Consider the following 21240-nt stretch of genomic DNA (forward strand, 5'->3'; position numbering starts at 1 on the left):
TTTCAAGATATAAGAAGATGGGGTATGAGTGTCAATGAGACAACTCTCCATTTAAGTCACAAGTTGTAAAAGTAAACCATTATAAATCAAAGTACGGTCTTCAACACGAATCCTTGTATCACACCTAACAACAAGCTACAGAGGGCCAAAAATGTCTAGTGTAAAACAATTCAAACGGGGAACCCAACGGTCCAATCTATATAAAAAATTAGTAATTAAAAACACTTATAAACCACATCAACAAACGAAAACTACTAAACATCAAGTTCCTGACTTAGGATAGGTTCAAACAAATGCAGCGGGTTGAAATGTTTTAATATACCATCTTATATAAAACAAATCTCTACTGAAAATCTTTCGGGCGACCCAGAGTTACGCTTGCTTAACGAGCTGCTAATTATCATTGTCAAACAGTTCTATCTAAAACTTATAATCAAAATTCTTGAAATCTAAAATTTGGCTCAATTAATTTGTCTTATTGTATTTGTGCATGTTCCCTTGTTTTATTTGTTTTGTAAATGTTTTTTAATTTCTTTATTCGGATAAAAGCTTATCATAACTTATTTTTATAATGTTTATACTATGCCGAATAAGAATACAGTTGGTTATATATATAGCTATGCCTGTGTGTTGATCAATACCAAAAAATAACGTCTCAGTGAACAGTTGGTTAAGGGTTAAGGCAATGAAATCTATTATTGCAGTCTTTTCATCTTCTCTCAAGAAAAGAAAGAACAATAAAAACTATGTCCTTTATATCGTTTATTTCTATAGAAAGTAAAGGAAAGTTTTGATTGAGAGTGAGAGGTTTAGCTAGAAAACCAGGTTTAATCCACCATTTTCTACATAAGAAAATGCCTGTACCAAGTCCGTAATATAAAAGTTGTTATCCATTATTGATTTAATGTGTTTGAGCTTTTGTTTTGCTTTCCGTTTTGAATTTTCCTCGGAGTTCAGTATGTTTGTGGTTTTTTTTTATGCAAGTACACCTTCGATTTTTTTCTGTCCCAAGATAAACTTAACCCCTTTTGATGAAAAACATGGTTAAGCTTAGTCTGTTTTGAATGAACACTTCTGCAGGAAAGATTGAAATATGGTTTACACTAAACATACTTACATTCACATGAAGGGACTGGGGCACTCCAAGTTGTACCATCACAAGAGATCAATTTCTCGCCTGCTAATATGAGTGGTGGAGCACATTTGAATTCTAATACAGCACCACCTTGATTTTTAGTGACTGTAAGATTTCCTGAAGATGGAATTTCATCACAACCGTTTCCTGAAAATAAATAGTTTTCTGGTAATATTTGTTGAATTTATGATATTACGTCTGCCTTTTCCAGATGACTATATTTTTTAAAGCAAATTTTCTTTCCTTCATGTGTGTATTTATTCTTAAGCAAAGTTTTCGCTATTGCATGCATGCTTACGTCTTATTTGTTTCTTTTTTGCCTAGTACGGAATTCGTCGGAGTTGAACATTGAGGGCTAATATTCTGTAATGATCGAATTTGTAAAACAGTTGGTTAAATCTTTTTATATTAAACGCCTTTTCCAATCAAAATTGAGATCAAGAACACAACAGATACAGATACGTCTACCTCATATCTTGACTTGTATCTAGAAATTGACAATGAGGGTCGATTGAAAACTAAACATCACGGCAAAAGAAATGATTTCAACTTCCCATTTGATATTTCTATGTATCAACGTTCCAGAAGCGCCTGTATACGAAGTATACATTTCACAGTTGATGCGATAGTGAAGGGCTTGCATTTACCATCATGAATTCCGTGATAGATGGAAAACTACTGAACCAAGAGTTCCAAGTGGCGGAGTTGTGGTAAATTTTGAGCAAAAACACCATTAAGAGTATGTTGACCTTTATAGAATATTTGTTTCACAGATGACAACCACGGGTGTCATTCGGTTTATCGAGAGAAATGAGCGTGAAAGAATATCTAACGGCGGTCAAGTATTGAGCGACGATCGTGAAAGCTCTGGTAACGCATCGTGAAAGACATTTAATGATAATTCTAGGTCGGAATCTTTGAAATAATCTCTTAATTTTCAAAACGCGGAACAAATCCGAACAAAAAAATATGTCTGTCAAAATGGTTTAACTTCCTCAACATAACTGTGAAATAAGAAAGACAAAATATGCAGTACTTTATGAAAAAACACAAAAGGCGCAATGCATGTCTATAAAATTAATTACAAATAACACGCTTTTTGTTACTATAATGGTCATGTTTCAGTTCATCGTGACATATTTGAAATTTAATCTTTGGTGTATCTGATAGTACAATAAAATTAAGGTATGTTCTTCTCTTGAAAGCATTAATTTGTATATGAAAACCTTGAATTTGTTGAATATCCATCAAACTTGATCGTGAGAGATCAGACAACGCATTATTTTGATCGTGAAAGATAATGCGTGACCAGACATTACTAGTAATCAGAAATCAGTATATCTTTTACCATTTGATAAACCTGCAACTGGTCGAAGCCTGTACTTATTTTGATAAGGATGAACATGAAAGCTTTTTTTTTATTCAACACTTTGCCTCGAAAGTTAAAAAAACAACAACTAAAACATCTCTAAATAAGTTTGAATGATTCAGCTCTGAGAATCGGTCAAGTGCAATTCATGCAGACTGACAGTTTTTAGCCAACAATATGTATATGCAACGTTTAAACCAAAATGATATCCATCAAACAAAAAATTACAGCAAAACAGCATCTTTCATGAGTAATTTGAGATTGAACGATAACCAACATTTTGTGCAACAGTACTTTCTTAAGTTGTGTATATACAACGCATATGTGGATTGATTTAACTATATACTACAGACTATAGAATACCAGATCACAAATGCTGTAATGTCTCATCCGCTTTACTTATGATAGTTAATTTTATGGAACGTCTATAATATTAAGGGTTTTACTAGAAGTGTCAAATACGGTGAATGCGCTTAATCTATTTTTGTCCATCTGATGAAATTATCCTTTTCAATTGATTTTTATAGTTCGTTCTTATGTTGTACAGTTATACCACTGTCTCAGGTTAGGAGGAGGGTTGGGATCCCGCTAACATGTCTAACCCCGCCACATTATTAATGTATGTGCCTGTCCAAAGTCAGGAGCCTGTAATTCAGTGGTTGGTGTTTGTTTATTTGTTACATATTTGGTTTTCGTTCATTTTTATGCCCCACCTACGATAGTAGAGGGGCATTTTGTTTTCTGGTCTGTGGCTCTGTTCGTTCGTCTGTGCGTCCGTTCGTCTGTGCGTCCGTTCGTCTGTGCGTCCGTTCGTTCAGGTTAAAGTTTTTAGTCAAGGTAGTTTTTGATGAAGCTGAAGTCCAATCAACTTGAAACTTAGTACACTTGTTGCTTATGATATGATCTTTCTAATCTTAAAGCCAAATTAGACTTTTGACTTCAATTTCACGGTCCACTGAACATAGAAAATGAAAGTGGAAGTTTCAGGTTAAAGTTTTTGGTCAAGGTAGTATTTGATGAAATTGAAATCCAATCAACTTGAAACTTAGTACACATGTTCCCTATAGTATAATCTTTCTAATTTTAATGCCAAATTAGAGAATTTATTCCAATTTAACGGTCCATGGAACATGCAAAAGGATAGTGCGGATAGTGCGAGTGGGGCATCCGTGTCCTTTGGACACATTCTTGTTTTTATACAAATAAGGCCGTAAGTTTTCTCGTTTAAATTCTTTTACATTGTCAATATGAGTGGCTTTCATAGCTGACTATGCGGTATCGGCTTTGCTCGTTGTTGAAGGCCGTACGGTGACCTATAGTTGTTAATGTCTGTGTTACTTTGGTCTTTTATGGATAGTTGTCTCTTTGGCAATCATACCACATCCTTTTTTTAAATTATGATTTTCAATGGTTCATAAAAAGAGTGCAAGGTCAGATGAACCATGACATACAGATCTCTACAAATATCCCGTAGACCAAATAAATATGTTCCGATCCTTACAGTGCCTTAGAAACTGACAAATATAAAAGTTATGCTTGGCCAATTAATTCGAAACATAAGGTCAAAAGTATATGAACCCTGACCGACAGCCAAACATAGACATCTTACTATCATTCAATATATCAAATACAATTGACGTCATCATGGTCATATATGAAACATGCAACCAGACATGTACACCATACACGAAATACCATGGCGCTATAGCATACAGGTATATAGCCAAAAGGCTAGACAACATAAAACGAACATTGCCGAATTATGAATGATAATGGGTTCAATGTTAGTTGAAACCTTGCAGAAGTCGAAAATGTACACCTCACAATCATAACAACAAACAGTAATCCTAAAGCTTAACGAATCCGCGATACGGACTTGACCACAACAATGAATCTTCACCCATGAAATAAGGCAAATTCGGGGTCAGGTGAATCCTGTCTGACGGACATGTAGTTTATAGGATCCAATATACAAAATGTGGGTATCCTATAACTCGTGATAAATGAGTACTTCACATGACAATAAAAAGCTTCATCCTACAATCATCCAATTATTTTACATTTCATTTTCTGAAAATATTAATACTTTGAAAAGCTTAAACCTATTGAGGATGTTGACCTATAATACATAGCTTTTCTCAATACCAATAACACATATTAACTATGATATAATTGAAGAATAATTTGAACGTCTTCGTAGCATCAGATCTTTCACGATTCTTTTCACGATCTTCAAAAATACGGTACGTGATCTTTCACGATCCAAAACATCCATTTTTATGTAAATAGTGTTTTATTTACCAAGTTTCAGATTAGGTTTATACAAAATAACTATAAGAACCATTTGATTAATTTAAAAAGAATGCCCTTATTCGTATTAAATTAGGTTTTCTAGTCGAATTTGTGAAAAAAATCATGTTTGTTTACATTTTGTATGTCATTGAAATGTCGAGAAGCAATCTGCTTTTTGTTGTTTTGTAATAACTATGTACTTTTAAAACTGGATATTCTCACATACTGATCATTATGTTGAACCATTTTGACAGACAGTTTTATTTTGTCGTAAATTTGTCTGTGTAATTAATGAAATTAGAATATGTATTGACCTTTCATATGTCTTCTCGATTAAATGTCTTTCACGATCCGTTACCAGAACTTTCACGATCGTCGCTCAATACTTGACCGCCGTTAGATATTCTTTCACGCTCATTTCTCTCGATAAACCGAATGACACCCGTGACAACGGACCTGTTCAATTTGTCTAACTAAAATCCTGTTTTCTATTCCATAAATTTGAACTACCAAATTAGACTTATCACAGAGTTTGTACTAACATGAAATTAGGATCTGCCTACCATTCCGGAGCACAATTTTGTTGGGTTTGTGTTGCTCAGTCTTTAGTTTTTAATGTTGAAATTGGTGTACTTTTGTTTTTCTGTTGAAATTTTTATTTTAAGCCATTGCGTATCAATGTATTTGTCTTGTGAGTTTGAATATAACTTCGATATCTTTCGCCTCTCTTTAGTAAGCACTCTTTTCTATTCCCACATAGTTTGGTGATAAACTGAACTTTGTGCTTGTGTCATTTAAGAATTGAATGCTTTTTGTAAATTTATTTGGGAGTTAAAACGTTGACCGAGGTACATTTTGTACGAAACTTAGAGGCGCGTCATCTAAAAATGAACGATTTTAGAACCAGATGAAATTACAAAAAGAAGCATTGAATACTTATAATTAAAATGTTTAGCTGAGCTCTATCCAGTTTTTCCTTTAATTTACCTGTGCACTTTATAATGGGAGCTGAGTCATCATGAATGTCACAGTTCATTGTGTAATGAATGTCATTGTGCAATGAATGTCATTGTGTTATGCATGTCATTGTGTAATGAATGTCACTGTGTAATGAATGTCATTGTGTAATGCATGTCATTGTATAATGAAAAGTAAAAACACAAAAATATTGAACTCCGAGGAAAATCCAAAAAGGAAAATCAAAAATCAATAGTCCAAATAAAAAGTCCAAACACATCAAACGAATGGATAACAATTGTCATATTCCTGACTTGGTACAGGCATTTTCTAATGTAGAAAATGGTGGATTGAACCTGGTTTTATAGCTAGAATGTCATAGTGTAATGAATGTCATTGTGCAGTGAATATCATTGTGTTATGCATGTCATTGTGTAATGAGTGTCATTGTGTAATGAATGTCATAGTGTAATGAATGTTATTGTGTAATGAATGTCATAGTGTAATGCATGTTATTGTGTAATGATATTACAGATCAGTGTGCAATGAATGTCATTGTGTAATGAATGTCATTGTGTTATGAATGTCATTGTGTAATGAATGTCATTGTGTTATGAATGTCATAGTGTAATGCATGTTATTGTGTAATGATATTACAGATCAGTGTGCAATGAATGTCATTGTGTAATGAATGTCATTGTGTTATGAATGTCATTGTGTAATGAATGTCATTGTGTTATGAATGTCATTGTATAATGCATGTCATTGTGTAATGATATTACAGATCAGTGTGTAATGCATGTCATTGTGTAAGGCATGTCATTGTACAATGCATGTCATTGTATAATGCATGTCATTGTGTAATGATATTACAGATCATTGTGTTATGAATGTCATTGTGTTATGATATTACAGATCAGTGTGTAATGAATGTCATTGTGTAATGAATGTCATTGTGTAATGAATGTCATTGGGTAATGCATGTCATTGTGTAATGAATGTCATTGTATAATGCATGTCATTGTGTAATGAATGTCATTGTGTAATGAATGTCATTGTGTAATGAATGTCATTGTGTAATGAATGTCATTGTGTAATGAATGTCATTGTGTAATGATATTACAGATCAGTGTGTAATGAATGTCATTGTGTAATGAATGTCATTGTGTAATGAATGTCATTGTGTAATGCATGTCATTGTATAATGAATGTCATTGTGTAATGATATTACAGATCAGTGTGTTATGAATGTCATTGTGTAATGCATGTCATTGTGTAATGAATGTCATTGTGTAATGAATGTCATTGTGTAATGAATGTCATTGTGTTATGAATGTCATTGTGTAATGAATGTCATTGTGTAATGATATTACAGATCAGTGTGTAATGAATGTCATTGTGTTATGAATGTCATTGTGTAATGAATGTCATTGTGTAATGATATTACAGATCATTGTGTAATGAATGTCATTGTGTAATGAATGTCATTGTGTTATGAATGTCATTGTATAATGAATGTCATTGTGTAATGATATTACAGATCAGTGTGTAATGCATGTCATTGTGTAATGAATGTCATTGTGTAATGAATGTCATTGTGTAATGAATGTCATTGTGTTATGAATGTCATTGTGTAATGAATGTCATTGAACGTAATGATATTACAGATCAGTGTGTAATGCATGTCATTGTGTAATGAATGTCATTGTGTAATGAATGTCATTGGGTAATGCATGTCATTGTGTAATGAATGTCATTGTATAATGCATGTCATTGTGTAATGATATTACAGATCAGTGTGTAATGAATGTCATTGTGTTATGAATGTCATTGTATAATGCATGTCATTGTGTAATGATATTACAGATCAGTGTGTAATGCATGTCATTGTGTAAGGCATGTCATTGTACAATGCATGTCATTGTACAATGCATGTCATTGTACAATGCATGTCATTGTGTAATGATATTACAGATCAGTGTGTAATGAATGTCATTGTGTTATGAATGTCATTGTATAATGCATGTCATTGTGTAATGATATTACAGATCAGTGTGTAATGCGTGTCATTGTGTAAGGCATGTCATTGTACAATGCATGTCATTGTACAATGCATGTCATTGTGTAATGATATTACAGATCATTGTGTAGTGAATGTCATGGTGTAATGATATTACAGATCAGTGTGTAATGAATGTCATTGTGTAATGCATGCCATTGTGTAATGAATGTCATTGCACGTAATGATATTACAGATCAGTGTGTACTGAATGTCATTGTGTAATGAATGTCATTGTGTAATGAATGTCATTGTACGTAATGATATTACAGATCAGTGTGTAATGAATATTACAGATCATTTTGTAATGAATATTACAGATCATTGTGTAATGAGTATAAGGAATGTGTTACATACATGCAATGTAATTATAGTGAATTAGAACCAATAAATATCTGAAGTTTTGACTTGAATGTGAGTCAAAATTATTTTCTATCCTTATAGCCTTCGGTGAAATTAGTGAACGTGTTGTCAATTAAAATTGAGAATGGAAATGGGGAATGTGTCAAAGAGAACCTAACCATAGAAAAAACAACAGCCGAATGTCACCAACATGTCTTCAATGTAGCGAGAAATTCCTGCACCCGGAGGCGTCCTTCAGCTGGCTAAATTAGAACAGTTAAATATCTGAAAATGTATACAGTAACAAATTGTTCTTTGGTTGTCGTTTGTTGATGTGGTTCATAAGTGTATCTCATTTCTGGTTTTTATATAAATTATACCGTTGGTTTTCCTGTTGTCTTTTTTACACTATTGATTTTGGGTTTTATAGCTTACTTCGGTGTGTTTATTTCTTTGAAAACTATAATAAAATCATGGCCAACAGGACCCATCTTCCAAGGAATTCCATACAATGAAATTTCACCTGACTTCATGTACACGGGTGTCATTCGGTTTATCGAGAGAAATGAGCGTGAAAGAATATCTAACGGCGGTCAAGTATTGAGCGACGATCGTGAAAGTTCTGGTAACGGATCGTGAAAGACATTTAATCGAGAAGACATATGAAAGGTCAATACATATTCTAATTTCATTAATTACACAGACAAATTTACGACAAAATAAAACTGTCTGTCAAAATGGTTCAACATAATGATCAGTATGTGAGAATATCCAGTTTTAAAAGTACATAGTTATTACAAAACAACAAAAGGCAGATTGCTTTTCGACATTTCAATGACATACAAAATGTAAACAAACATGATTTTTTTCACAAATTCGACTAGAAAACCTAATTTAATACGAATAAGGGCATTCTTTTTAAATTAATCAAATGGTTCTTATAGTTATTTTGTATAAACCTAATCTGAAACTTGGTAAATAAAACACTATTTACATAAAAATGGATGTTTTGGATCGTGAAAGATCACGTACCGTATTTTTGAAGATCGTGAAAAGAATCGTGAAAGATCTGATGCTACGAAGACGTTCAAATTATTCTTCAATTATATCATAGTTAATATGTGTTATTGGTATTGAGAAAAGCTATGTATTATAGGTCAACATCCTCAATAGGTTTAAGCTTTTCAAAGTATTAATATTTTCAGAAAATGAAATGTAAAATAATTGGATGATTGTAGGATGAAGCTTTTTATTGTCATGTGAAGTACTCACTTATCACGAGTTATAGGATACCCACATTTTGTATATTGGATCCTATAAACTACATGTCCGTCAGACAGGATTCACCTGACCCCGAATTTGCCTTATTTCATGGGTGAAGATTCATTGTTGTGGTCAAGTCCGTATCGCGGATTCGTTAAGCTTTAGGATTACTGTTTGTTGTTATGATTGTGAGGTGTACATTTTCGACTTCTGCAAGGTTTCAACTAACATTGAACCCATTATCATTCATAATTCGGCAATGTTCGTTTTATGTTGTCTAGCCTTTTGGCTATATACCTGTATGCTATAGCGCCATGGTATTTCGTGTATGGTGTACATGTCTGGTTGCATGTTTCATATATGACCATGATGACGTCAATTGTATTTGATATATTGAATGATAGTAAGATGTCTATGTTTGGCTGTCGGTCAGGGTTCATATACTTTTGACCTTATGTTTCGAATTAATTGGCCAAGCATAACTTTTATATTTGTCAGTTTCTAAGGCACTGTAAGGATCGGAACACATTTATTTGGTCTACGGGATATTTGTAGAGATCTGTATGTCATGGTTCATCTGACCTTGCACTCTTTTTATGAACCATTGACAATCATAATTTAAAAAAAGGATATGGTATGATTGCCAAAGAGACAACTATCCATAAAAGACCAAAGTAACACAGACATTAACAACTATAGGTCACCGTACGGCCTTCAACAACGAGCAAAGCCGATACCGCATAGTCAGCTATGAAAGCCACTCATATTGACAATGTAAAAGAATTTAAACGAGAAAACTTACGGCCTTATTTGTATAAAAACAAGAATGTGTCCAAAGGACACGGATGCCCCACTCGCACTATCCGCACTATCCTTTTGCATGTTCCATGGACCGTTAAATTGGAATAAATTCTCTAATTTGGCATTAAAATTAGAAAGATTATACTATAGGGAACATGTGTACTAAGTTTCAAGTTGATTGGATTTCAATTTCATCAAATACTACCTTGACCAAAAACTTTAACCTGAAACTTCCACTTTCATTTTCTATGTTCAGTGGACCGTGAAATTGAAGTCAAAAGTCTAATTTGGCTTTAAGATTAGAAAGATCATATCATAAGCAACAAGTGTACTAAGTTTCAAGTTGATTGGACTTCAGCTTCATCAAAAACTACCTTGACTAAAAACTTTAACCTGAACGAACGGACGCACAGACGAACGGACGCACAGACGAACGAACAGAGCCACAGACCAGAAAACAAAATGCCCCTCTACTATCGTAGGTGGGGCATAAAAATGAACGAAAACCAAATATGTAACAAATAAACAAACACCAACCACTGAATTACAGGCTCCTGACTTTGGACAGGCACATACATTAATAATGTGGCGGGGTTAGACATGTTAGCGGGATCCCAACCCTCCTCCTAACCTGAGACAGTGGTATAACTGTACAACATAAGAACGAACTATAAAAATCAATTGAAAAGGATAATTTCATCAGATGGACAAAAATAGATTAAGCGCATTCACCGTATTTGACACTTCTAGTAAAACCCTTAATATTATAGACGTTCCATAAAATTAACTATCATAAGTAAAGCGGATGAGACATTACAGCATTTGTTATCTGGTATTCTATAGTCTGTAGTATATAGTTAAATCAATCCACATATGCGTTGTATATACACAACTTAAGAAAGTACTGTTGCACAAAATGTTGGTTATCGTTCAATCTCAAATTACTCATGAAAGATGCTGTTTTGCTGTAATTTTTTGTTTGATGGATATCATTTTGGTTTAAACGTTGCATATACATATTGTTGGCTAAAAACTGTCAGTCTGCCTGAATTTCACTTGACCGATTCTCAGAGCTGAATCATTCAAACTTATTTAGAGATGTTTTAGTTGTTGTTTTTTTAACTTTCGAGGCAAAGTGTTGAATAAAAAAAAAGCTTTCATGTTCATCCTTATCAAAATAAGTACAGGCTTCGACCAGTTGCAGGTTTATCAAATGGTAAAAGATATACTGATTTCTGATTACTAGTAATGTCTGGTCACGCATTTTCTTTCACGATCAAAATAATGCGTTGTCTGATCTCTCACGATCAAGTTTGATGGATATTCAACAAATTCAAGGTTTTCATATACAAATTAATGCTTTCAAGAGAAGAACATACCTTAATTTTATTGTACTATCAGATACACCAAAGATTAAATTTCAAATATGTCACGATGAACTGAAACATGACCATTATAGTAACAAAAAGCGTGTTATTTGTAATTAATTTTATAGACATGCATTGCGCCTTTTGTGTTTTTTCATAAAGTACTGCATATTTTGTCTTTCTTATTTCACAGTTATGTTGAGGAAGTTAAACCATTTTGACAGACATATTTTTTTGTTCGGATTTGTTCCGCGTTTTGAAAATTAAGAGATTATTTCAAAGATTCCGACCTAGAATTATCATTAAATGTCTTTCACGATGCGTTACCAGAGCTTTCACGATCGTCGCTCAATACTTGACCGCCGTTAGATATTCTTTCACGCTCATTTCTCTCGATAAACCGAATGACACCCGTGATGTATGTTTAGGTTATTAAATATCCTGAAATGATTTGACCATTTTTGTATTAAAATGTTTTCCAAGTTGATATAAATTAAACCTGGTAAAACCGTTACTTAGTTAGTGTAAGATGGATTCTCATGTGAATATATAGTGCATTTCACCCTGAACAGTATTTTATTCTCTCTTTTTTTTTTTTTTTTTTTTTTTTTAGGTTTGATAGAGTATCGTGAACTATGGATTTGCTTATTACGCTAAAATCAATATACGATATGTTGTCAATTCCGTCTCTTTCACAATCAATTTATGACTTTGGCATTGCCCACAAACAAGCGTTTTGTATACAACTAGTTACAATAGTGTTTATCATAAGTGTTCTCTTCGAAGGACATGACATTCGCAATTTTGCAGGATAATTTTCAAATTAGCTTGTAGTGTGTCTGGTTGGCATTTGGGAATCTTACGAGTATGCTGATTAAGTACAGCGTGTGTCAACACAAAAACAGCACTCACACGAAGCAAAACCGGTGTCAGACACTTCATTCTGTACAATAAGATTTATAGGACTTTCCTTGTTGCCTGAAAGCTATTAAGGGCTAACGATACAATTTTGATCCCATACTTAAATTTTGCTAACAATTTGCTTATGGCTATGTTTTGCCTGATTAAATCAAATTTGTATTAAAAAATATACCCTCATGTGCTACTTTTTGAGTAAAATGAGCTCGATATTTTTTATATTTGCTCAAATTGGAATTAGTGGACCGGCGTATTTTTCCTTTCAACAAAAATGCGTATCTCTTTTGTTTTAAAAGATAAACACAAGCTGTTTTTTGTTAAATCTTTTGAAAATTCTGTTTTATACATAATCATTCAAATTTGTGCATTTGTTTTTTTTAAATAACTCATATTTATCAAATGTTCATGAATGTAGAAAAAAAACATATTTTTTTGCTGTATGTTTATCAAATATTAAAAAAAAATGCACTATTGATGTTTTCATGAAAATTTGTACATCTTCTTACGTTATCAAACCAAATGACATTTAAAAAAAGAGGGGTCCATGAACTCATTTTTAAGTTAAATAAGTTTGAATGATAAAAATCAGTCGAAAATAATTACCTCCCATGTAACTGTATCGTATGCCCTTAAAGGATGTTCGGGAAAGATCTGAGTTTGTTTGGGACATATTTAACATACTTACGTATACATATAGGTGGTGGGAGACTCCATTTGTCGCCTGAACAGATGATAATTTTTGTTCCAAATAACTTGTATTTACGAAAGCATCTGAACTTTGCAATTCTGCCTCTTGCTCGCAGTCTTACTCGACCATGTGCTGGATTTTCTAAGGTTGCACAATTTTGGCCAAAAACTGAAAATAAAAATATGAATATTGGTAAACGGAGATTGGTCAAATATATAAAAAGTACATTGACCTTGAAATAGCCCAGAAGACAACTATGCTGTCACTAGTAATGACAAAGAAAAAGCATGGAATATCAGCTTAGTTTAATTTATTCGTATTTAAATAAGCATTAAATTTCATAAGAATCAACGTATAAATATAAATTAAGCACATAGTCTCCCATACTTCTGCAAGGGTAGTATATACAGGTTTCATAAATACGGCCCTACTTTTGGTGACAATTTTTGTATGCTTTTTTTATAAGAAATGATTCAATTGAGAAAACAAACGACTTATTTATAACAAAACAATTAACCAAAAAAAATATGACATACATGAACCAGGGACAACCACAGAACTACATGCTCTTGACTTGATACGGACACATATAGATGGTGATGGGATTAACCATGTTCGTCAGCGCCCCTTCAAAATTCCACTCCCTAACCTGGGACTTTGGTGTTATAACGACATATGATTATATAAAAAAATCAATTGAATAGACTGATCTCTTCAGATCGATACTAAGTAAACAAAAACCAGACCGGACGTGGCATAGTACTTATACATTCCTAACAATAAAACAGACACACAGTACAAATCTACGAGTACTCTCAGTTACATACTGCTAGTTATTGCTTTGAAAATACCGTTTACTGTTATGTATCCATGGCACGTAAAATGAAGTAGGCGTTCAAGAAATAAGAGTATTAGGTATCTGCAACCTATTTATTTCATTGATTTCAAAGTAAAGGTTATATGCAAAACGCAGCATAGCAATAACATGAGACCTCGATGTTAGGAAATTCCAGATGCAAAGTAATTTACGTAAGTTATAAAAAAAGACATATACTTAATTAAAGGGGCCCTAGCTACGGAATATATAAATAATATTAAGTAATTTTTTTTTTTGTTAAATCTATAATGAAAGTGAAATAGTGAAATAATAATTCGCTTTTAGCAGCCAAAATGGTTTAATTTTGTCAAATTAAGCGAAGAAACATTCATAATTACTGATTCACTTGCAAGTGAATTTTAGTCGACCTCATTTAATCCGTATTAATGTGAACTTCAATTTAACCACTAGCTAGAGATTGACAACGCATGCATTATACGTGTACAGGTTACTTAAAGAAAAAGAATGTCAACAATGAAAGTGAAACTACGGTAAATCATTTGATAACTGATTCGATCTACATAAAAATCATGCTTATACGGTTAAAACAATGATAAACATACATTTTTAATCTATAAGGTAAAATCAAACAGACCTATAAAAATCCAATTGCACGTGTTGGTTTAATCTATTCATATCGTTATTTATGTTTACATCGCTTATATGGTCATCCGAGGTCAAATCAATAGTTATTTAGATGGCGTCTGGACTAACATACACACGAAACGAACCTACATATTATCTACACCATGCTCTGTATACTGTTTATTTTAGACTTTTGGTAGTTTGGATAAATGTTTTACATTGTTATAAATCAAATATGAGAATTTAAGTCAAATCGGTGACCATGAATTTGACAGCTAGTGCCCCTTTAAGCACTGGCTGCCAAATTTATGTTCACCGATTTGACTCAAATTCTAATATTTTATTTATAACAATGTAAACCATTTTTCCAAACTATAGAAAATATCACATTAACAATTTTCAGGACATGGTCTGAATAAGATGTTGCTTCGTTTCGTGTGAAAGGAGTAGGTCCGGTAAGGGCAGGTTTTGGCCTCAAATTTCAAGTTCATCTGACAAAAGATTTTAGACACTTTTTAGACACTTAATAGTCTATTTCAATTGATTCAATTATCTTTTGTGAATGATTTTAACTGATTCACTCAATAAAAACGCTCCGCTTCAAGCTTTGATATGAAAAATCCATCAAATATGCCAAAAACTGTCACTTTTCATATGTTTTTTTGTCAAAAATGAAAGTGGCCGCATCCGTGTTCATCCTCGACCTTTATATAAGTTATGTATTATCATTAAACACAACTTAAATCTCCATATCAAGAATGAACACGCATGCGACCATTTTCATTTAAGACGGAAACCGTCTAAAATTTAACTAAAATGATGAAATTGTGAAGATTGCAGTAATTTAGCATGACTTAAGGATGAAAGTACCCGATATATGTGCATTGTAATGCCAAAAACAGCCCATATTTATGTAGCAGAAGCATTATACCCTCCCAAAAAAAACTCAAAGTTTACATTTAAACAATTTTGTAAAACTGCTATATTTTGTGGCCAAAAAACGGTCTAACTGAACTTCCTCCTTTAGCAAAGACGCCATCTTATTAACTATCGAGTTTACCTTCTATGACCATATAAGCGATGTAAACATAAACACAGATATAAACAGATAAAGCAACTCGTGCAATTGGATTTTTAAAGGTCTGTCAAATTTTGTATTATAGATTAAAAATTTATGTTTATCGTCGTTTTTACCTTTATAAGAATGATTTTGTGTGGATTGAATCAGTTAATCAAATTATTTACCTCTGTTTCACTTTCAATGTTGACATTCTTTTTCATTAAATGTCCGTACACGGACAATGCATGCGTTATTCTATCACTTTCTACGGGGTTAAATTGGAGTTCACATAAATTTGGATTTAATGAGGTCCAGTTATTCACTTGCAAGTGAATAAGTCATTATCAATGTTTATTAACTTAATTTGACAAAATTGAACCATTTTAACTGATAAAAGCAAATTGTTATTTCACGTTTTCATTTTCAATAATGATCGAACAAAACAAATCATACTTTTGATTGTTTATATATCTCGTAGCTGGTGCCCCTATAACGTTAGGAATAATAGATTTCTTAACTAGTAATTTAAACACTCTTGTAAAATTATTGTACATTTTAAGTATTACTAATATAATACATAGTTAAGAGGCTTACAATGTAATATAATACGTAGATTCTTTAACTTGTTAACATTGGAGATAATTTAAGTGACTCAAGTGCTGACATCAAACACGCCGACGCATGCTTAAAATATATAAAATATAATTCTCAATAACTTAAATGTGTTGTCTTTATATCTTTATATGTTGTTTGACTTATGTAAGCATACAAATATTTATATCTATTTATGTTATAAGTAAAATAACAAAAATACCGAAGTTTCTAAGCAAATGGCACAATAAAAAGTCCAAACACGTCAAACGAATGGACAGCAACTGTCAGCTTGTTTACAAATCCTACTGTTGATACGTATTTTGTATGATGATATATTTGTAATGATGACGAATACATATGATTTAACTAACAACTGGTATGGGCATTTATGTAAAAAAAAAAAATGGGTGAATTAAACCTTGTTTTATAGCTAAATATCTTTCCAGTCGCATTAAATTCTATTTTGAAAGAGAGAAAAATATGACTAAATTGACATGGATCAATACTAAAGTGTTGCCAAAATCTGTCAAATTGCTATTATAATATATCTTTAGGCGTTCATAGATGAATGGTAATTTACAAATTGGTTATAATTTTGTTACAAAATCAAAAAACATTTAAATGCTGTTATACTGTGAATTCAAAAAATTCAGGGGGAACATTTTTTTTTAAACAGATAGATAGATAACAACTTTGGCAGATATATTTAAAAAAAAAAAGAGGGACGAAGGATACCAGAGGAACAGTCAAATTCATTAATCCAAAATAAACTGACAACGCCATGCCTAAACATGAAAAAAGACAAACAGACCAATAATAGTACACAAGAAACAACATAGAAAACTTAAATCTTCACTTCAATAAAATTTTACTGATAGTAATTAGCTGATCATGATTAAAACTGTTTTTTTTTTAACCACACACCATGGTGACAGGTCAAGTTTTCAAATGAATACAGCGGAATATCCTGTACATGTCGGCCGAATATTGCTCATTGTTTGCATGTATTGATGTCCATTTGAAGTCTTTTGTGTTTGTTTTTGTTGTTGTTATTATATATTTATATTATAGGGCTATTGCATGAATATTATCAGTTACTCAGTGTGTAATTGTCCTAATACGAGAATTTATCTGGTCAATAAAATTCATATTGGGTGAGGCGAAGCCAAACCCGATATGAATTTTATTGACCCGATACATTCTGTATTAGGACAATTGAACACTGTGTAACGAATTTATCCTGATTTTGTTATATTACATATTATTATATTTAAATTCAATATAATGACAACATCAACCAAATATATTTTAGATATTTAATCTAAAACTCTGAAAAAATAAAACATTAGGACTATGAAGCAACTCATTTAAAAAAAAAATATTAGGTCAATGGTAGAAGGGAGATAATCCCAATTGACGTAATAACTAAGGGAGATAATTCCTATTGACGTAATAAAAAATTGTACTGAAATTTATTAGGATAATATCAGCCAATCAAATTGCAAGAAATTACTCTATATCAGGATAATGGGGAATATTGTCCTGGATTGAATTTTATATTGAAAGAGCTTGCTAGTACAATATATGTTCTACGAGGGACAATACTCCCTGATATTCATGCAATAACCCTTTCATTGTATAGCAATATAATATTTGAAAGTAAAAATTAGTTTTTGTCGTTGATGACGTCATGAATTTTGAAGATTTATTGCACTAGTTCAATTTTATACAATTACTGTCTTTTGATGAGGTAAATATGCGGTTTTATTGACTTTTGAAAAAAATGATATTCACTGAGGCCGATGTCCGAAGAGTATATCAGTTTTTCAAAAGTCAATTTAACCCCATATTTACCGAAACAAAGGACAGTAATTGTTTTATTCCATATTCCATATGAGAGAGGAACATGTATTAAATGACAAACATATACCAAAACCAATTCACATGACATATTTTACCATAACGTTGCATTTGAAAGCGCGTGACGTCTATTAGCGCGGTGAATAACACTTTCTCAGGCATCTTCGCTAGCCAATGGTTACGATCCACTTCCGCTCTCTCTTCACTGTGAAAAGAGAGCGGGAGTGGATCGTAACCCTTGGCTAGGGAAGATGTTTCTCAGGTGAATAGTTTTTTTTTAATTCAAAATCCAACTCATATAGAGAAACCTACTGACATAATACCAATATGGAATAAATTCTTTTATTCATTTATACAGTTAATTGTAATTTCATTTTAGCATGAAAATGCATGTACTTATGGAATCAGAATGTCAAGTATGAGGAGAAAGGTGCGGTATGGCTCAACTAGTAATCAGTATATCTATAGTCTTATTCTCAGTTTCCGGAGTTTTCATGTTACAACATAAGCAGTAACAATGCATTCAAGATATTAAAACAGACAAGTGCACATCAGAATATACGTCTTGTAAACGTCGAGAAACGTAAACGCTGCTGATGCAGAAAAGATACCTATGATAAAATTGATAATGAAAATGGGGAATGTGTCAAAGAGAAATCGATGAAAGTACCCAACAAAGAGTAGATAACTGCCAGTTAAATTAAAGGCCACCAATGGCTCTTCATTGTACAGCGGTAGAATCCCGCAGCCGAAGCCTAGCTCCAGCTGGCCCCCAAACAAAAATGTGTACCGGTTTGAACAGTGCCAATGAACGTCAAAAGCTCTATTTTCAATACTTTAAACGGAATGTACAGTATCTGATACATGCGCACACTCTTAAAAATGATTAATTATTGAAAACTAAATGAACACTTTATTCAACCCAATATTTTTCCATTACATTATCTCATGGGCGTTTCTAACTTACGATTTGAACCGTATGATTTTATTTTGATTAGAAATTTGAAATACATAAAATATTCCAAATATACAATAAATAATCTTTTTTTTTTTTTTTTTTTATATATTAATCACAATTCAGCTTTGAAAATATGAACATGACTTCTGAACCGGTATAGTATATATAAAAAAATAGTGGTTGGCTTTGTGTTTTGATAGGTTTAACCTACCATTTTCTTTAAAAATGTCCTATGCAAGCAATGAATTAACATTGATTTCCATTTGTTAATAATTGTTTGATATATATTCGAGGCTATATGATCTTCCCCCTTTTTCATATATAATTTTCCTTGCAATGCATTTTCCTTGGCACTCACACCACATCTTCCTATATCTATAGAACAAATACATTTAGTCTATGATGCAAGATGTTTAATGGTTGCTTTTGACTTTGAACTAGCTGTAACTGCGAGTACTTAGTGTCTTTTGTTGTTGAGATATACAAGAACCTGGCCACGTCCACTCTGTGTTTTGTTAGATATATTTCTATTTGTTTCCATCTGATGAGTTTAAACTCTTTAAACTGATTGTTACAGTCCGTTCTTTATCAGTACTGTCTTAGGTTAGGAGAGGGTTGAAATCCTGCATGTATCCTGTATGTATGTGCCGATCCCATGTCAGAAGCCTGTAATTTAGTGGTTGTCATTTGTTGCTGTGTTACATATTTGTTTTTCGTTCATTTTTTAATACATCAATGCCGTTCGTTTTCTCGTTTGAATTGTGTTTCATTTGATATTTCCAGGTCTTTTAAAGCTGACAATGCGGTATGGGCTGTTCTCATTGTTGGAGCTCGTACGGTGACATATAGTTGCTCATTTCTGTGTCATTTGGTCTCTTGTGATGAGTGGTCTCAATGGAAATCATACCACATCTATTTATTATACAGGTATACCAAACGATTACCGAATATACAAAGATGCACTCAGAGATGTCTTACCTTGCAACGTTTCCAACATTAAAAATGATAACATAAATTGCAAAACTATATTCCTCATATTCTTAAATAAATTTTGCAAGTTTCCATTCAAATAATGACCACAAAAGTCCTCTTAAACCGCCACAGTCAAAAGTCACAAGTACTTGAAGGCAGGATGTTAGTATATATTGAATTATAGTACTCATTGGTTATATGATATATGTATATACTATCTGTATACAATCCGTTATAAGCAGTAGTTTCCTCTTTCCACACCACAACATGCTTAAATAGTAAAAAAAATATCTTTTATTCAAAATGAATGAATCTTTTAGAAATAACGTTTATATATCATAAACATGCATACTTTCCGTTCATTAACAATACAATTGTATCAAAGTCGAGTGACGTGTTTAATAAAGAGTGTCAGACATGCAACGTATGTTCAAATAAATTAAGAAATATATCTAAAACTGACATCTTTAAAACTGACATCTTTTGTCTTTTGCATTAGTCGTTGTTATACTATTGGTTATGCTTTTTGTTCGTTTGCTGTATTACTTCGAATGGTAGGAGAGGGTCGAGATATCTCAAATATGTTAAATATTGCCACACTAGTATGTCTGTCTAAATGCAGGAACCTAAAATGTAATGGATGACATCATCATGTCGTTAGTTCTTTGTTGCTGTTTCTCGTTTATTATTTTATAGTTTAAAGCTCTATACGTTTTTTGTTGTTGTTCACATTGTTTCTCGTGTTTTCATTTTGGTACATTCAGTTGTCAATAGCTTTATACGGTATTAGTTTTGCTCAATGTTAATGGTCATACATCATTGACCCTATAAAGTTGTTAACATGTTCGTTCTTTAGTCACTGGTGGATAGTTCTAAGTGTCCGTCGCAAACATTCATCTTCTAAACTCGTTATTTACATGTAGTATTGGTGTTCGGCAAGGAGACAATTTCAGTTCTAATCTATTTCAGATTTTTGTAAACTATTTTTTTTTTTAGATATCAATAATAATATATATGACATATATACATGCACCAGTACTATCTGAAAAAAGTGAAATAAAACATTGCCAAATAATAAATAAAATAGTGTTTTTTTACCAGTATCATGATTGTGAAGATGGTTACATATAAATCTAGAAGAAT

At 32.4% G+C, this 21240-nt stretch overlaps 1 protein-coding gene across 3 annotated transcripts in view; it reads right to left on the reverse strand.

Moving 5' to 3' along the window:
- LOC134685146 (MAM and LDL-receptor class A domain-containing protein 2-like) overlaps positions 1-20240 on the reverse strand; it is a 90557-nt gene extending 70317 nt beyond the window's left edge. For 2 of the 3 annotated variants that reach the window (XM_063544621.1, XM_063544620.1), the window contains exons 1-3: positions 20104-20240; positions 13189-13359; positions 1118-1282 (exon numbers count right to left, since the gene is read on the reverse strand). In XM_063544621.1, coding sequence (XP_063400691.1) covers positions 1118-1282; positions 13189-13359; positions 20104-20161 — 394 coding nt within the window. In that variant the 5' untranslated portion in view covers positions 20162-20240. The remainder of the gene's footprint in view (positions 1-1117; positions 1283-13188; positions 13360-20103) is intronic. The other variant, XM_063544619.1, reaches the window with a different exon arrangement.
- Positions 20241-21240: the final 1000 nt, after the last annotated feature.

Source organism: Mytilus trossulus, chromosome 9 (genome assembly GCF_036588685.1).
Source record: "Mytilus trossulus isolate FHL-02 chromosome 9, PNRI_Mtr1.1.1.hap1, whole genome shotgun sequence".
Lineage (NCBI taxonomy): Eukaryota > Metazoa > Mollusca > Bivalvia > Mytilida > Mytilidae > Mytilus > Mytilus trossulus.